Consider the following 2,227-nt stretch of genomic DNA (forward strand, 5'->3'; position numbering starts at 1 on the left):
GCTGCAAATGGACTTTGCTTTTTCATTTGAAATTTGGCAGTCACTGTGCGTTCGCGAAAGCGAAAATGCAAATGGTAATGCAGGATTTTCAATTGCATTTGGATTATGTCACAATTTATGCGTCCACATATTGAAAACGCAATTGAAAATACAATTTGCTATTCTATTTGAAAATTGTCCGTAAAATCGTTCCATACACAAGGGCATACAAGGTCCGAAACATGTTTTTTTTTCCAAACCACAAAAAAAATAAATAAATAAATAAAAATAATACAAAACAGAGTTCACAGAAGACACATTCAAGATGAAAGCAAATACTAGTTGTAAATAGTAATGGGTCTTACGAACTTGAATATTGATGTGGTATTCATAGAACACAAACATTACATTTGAATAGAAACATTACATTCAGATTGACACTTACCCCTTTTTTTCCAGGGATGGCACACTCCCAATTCATCAGGTTCATAGTTCCATCAGGATTTATATATATATATATATATATATAAATATAAATAAATCCTGTGGGTGGCTGCAAAGGTTTCAAAATGTCAGACTATAGAAACTTTCTTTAATCTGTGGTCTCATTTGTGTGAGCAAATACACCCCAACAGTTTCAATAGTGACGTCTCAGCAGAATAAATTATAAATGGTGACATCTTAAAATAAGTTTCTCCTCCACAGATGGAACATACTCCCCTTCATTAACCCCTTCAGTGCTCGTCCTCCGAAGGTTAATACGAAAACTCGAAATTATTTAATTTTCTAAAAATGTCATTGATTGGAAACTGATACATATACTCTAAATCTGCTGCATCTCAAACACTTCAGTGGAACAAACCCCTCTCTCTTTCTGAATTTCTGTAGAACAGCTGCACATCTATGATCGGAAACGTTGCATACTTACAAAAGGATGGTCTTTCCGCCAAGCCTTCCGTTCTTGTGCGAGACGACTTAATGCTATACCAGACATGACTTGTGGCCCACAAAATGATTGAAAATCTGGAAAACATGGACAATGTTTCTCTTAAATAAGATGCATGTATCTGTAAAGCTATGCACAGTCAGTGTGCAATTTCAAAAACTGCATTTTGTCAATAATCAACTTTATATCAAGCCTTTATAAGTTATTACAAGACCGAATATTGGGGAGGGGAAAAAAAAAAAAAAAAAAACTCCAAATAATATTTCAGAATTCTGGCCTTTAATAAAATAAATAAAATTGAAAATTGTGTTCATCCAATTGGTTGAGACTTCCATAAAAGTTAAACCTTAAAACCACACTGGGTTCACACCAATGAAGAAGTGTCACCATAGTGTCTCAAATATTGAGAGCTTTTTAGTTTCTATTTTATAAGAACATGCAGCAGTGAAATTGTAGCAATAGTGATATGCAACAATACACCGCTGTTTAGTGCAGAATGATTGTACATTTCACAATCTCCATTAATAGATGATCGGACTAAATCATACAAAAGGCTTTTCTCAACATTAGGTTACCCTTTATGTACAGTATGTGAACTTTACTTTCTAATTTTACCAGTAGTTATTAATAGGTTGTAATACACTCACATAACATATCAACCATTTAGTAGGTTTCCCGATTTAATACAATTCTAAAACCTGGTCCTCTAGGGTTTCTAAAAGGAGGAATAGTGCAGCTCTCCCTTCAATGCAATGACATGAAAAACACCCAAACCGCAAAAAGGTTTCCTGATTAATAACCTTAAAGTTTTTATACTCATCACGAGTCAAAAAAAAAAATAAAATAAAAAAAAACTAATCAGAGCTGGGCATGATTTACAATTCTTACACTTTCAATGACAACCAAACTACTGTAAGAAAATAGTTTAAAGGTTAAGTGGAAAAGGAAGAGAAATACATGAGCACTATGCAATAACACCATGTTCTCAAACTGGGGTATAATAGTCCAACCCAAATAACATGCCATTTTTAAATATCTTCAGAGGCTGTCGATGTTATTAATGCCAAAATTAAACAGGAGAAGCAATATATAATATATATATATAATTTTTTTTTTCTTCAGTATTGCGACATACAGCATAATAGATTATCTAAACAGTAATATGTAAGACGGGACTTGGTTCTATCCATTGGTTGTTGATTAAGATATTGAAATGTGGGCACTGCACTCAAATGAATGCAAGTCTGTCATTTCACCAGAAGCTCAAGGCCCAGAACATATGCACATGCGCAAAAAAAAAAA

General features: G+C 33.5%; 1 protein-coding gene and 1 long non-coding RNA gene across 2 annotated transcripts in view; both read right to left on the reverse strand.

Moving 5' to 3' along the window:
* The window catches only part of LOC107703372 (SUMO-conjugating enzyme UBC9-B-like), a 3,334-nt gene extending 2,851 nt beyond the window's left edge, over positions 1 to 483 (reverse strand). The window contains exon 1 of the mRNA XM_016505976.1: positions 425 to 483. Coding sequence (XP_016361462.1) covers positions 425 to 469 — 45 coding nt within the window. The 5' untranslated portion in view covers positions 470 to 483. The remainder of the gene's footprint in view (positions 1 to 424) is intronic.
* The window catches only part of LOC107703373 (uncharacterized), a 9,609-nt gene that overhangs the window by 5,906 nt on the left and 1,476 nt on the right, over positions 1 to 2,227 (reverse strand). The window contains exon 2 of the long non-coding RNA XR_001635835.1: positions 904 to 1,002. This is a non-coding gene — a long non-coding RNA (uncharacterized LOC107703373). The remainder of the gene's footprint in view (positions 1 to 903; positions 1,003 to 2,227) is intronic.

Source organism: Sinocyclocheilus anshuiensis, unplaced genomic scaffold, assembly GCF_001515605.1.
Source record: "Sinocyclocheilus anshuiensis isolate Anshui unplaced genomic scaffold, SAMN03320099.WGS_v1.1 scaffold58, whole genome shotgun sequence".
Lineage (NCBI taxonomy): Eukaryota > Metazoa > Chordata > Actinopteri > Cypriniformes > Cyprinidae > Sinocyclocheilus > Sinocyclocheilus anshuiensis.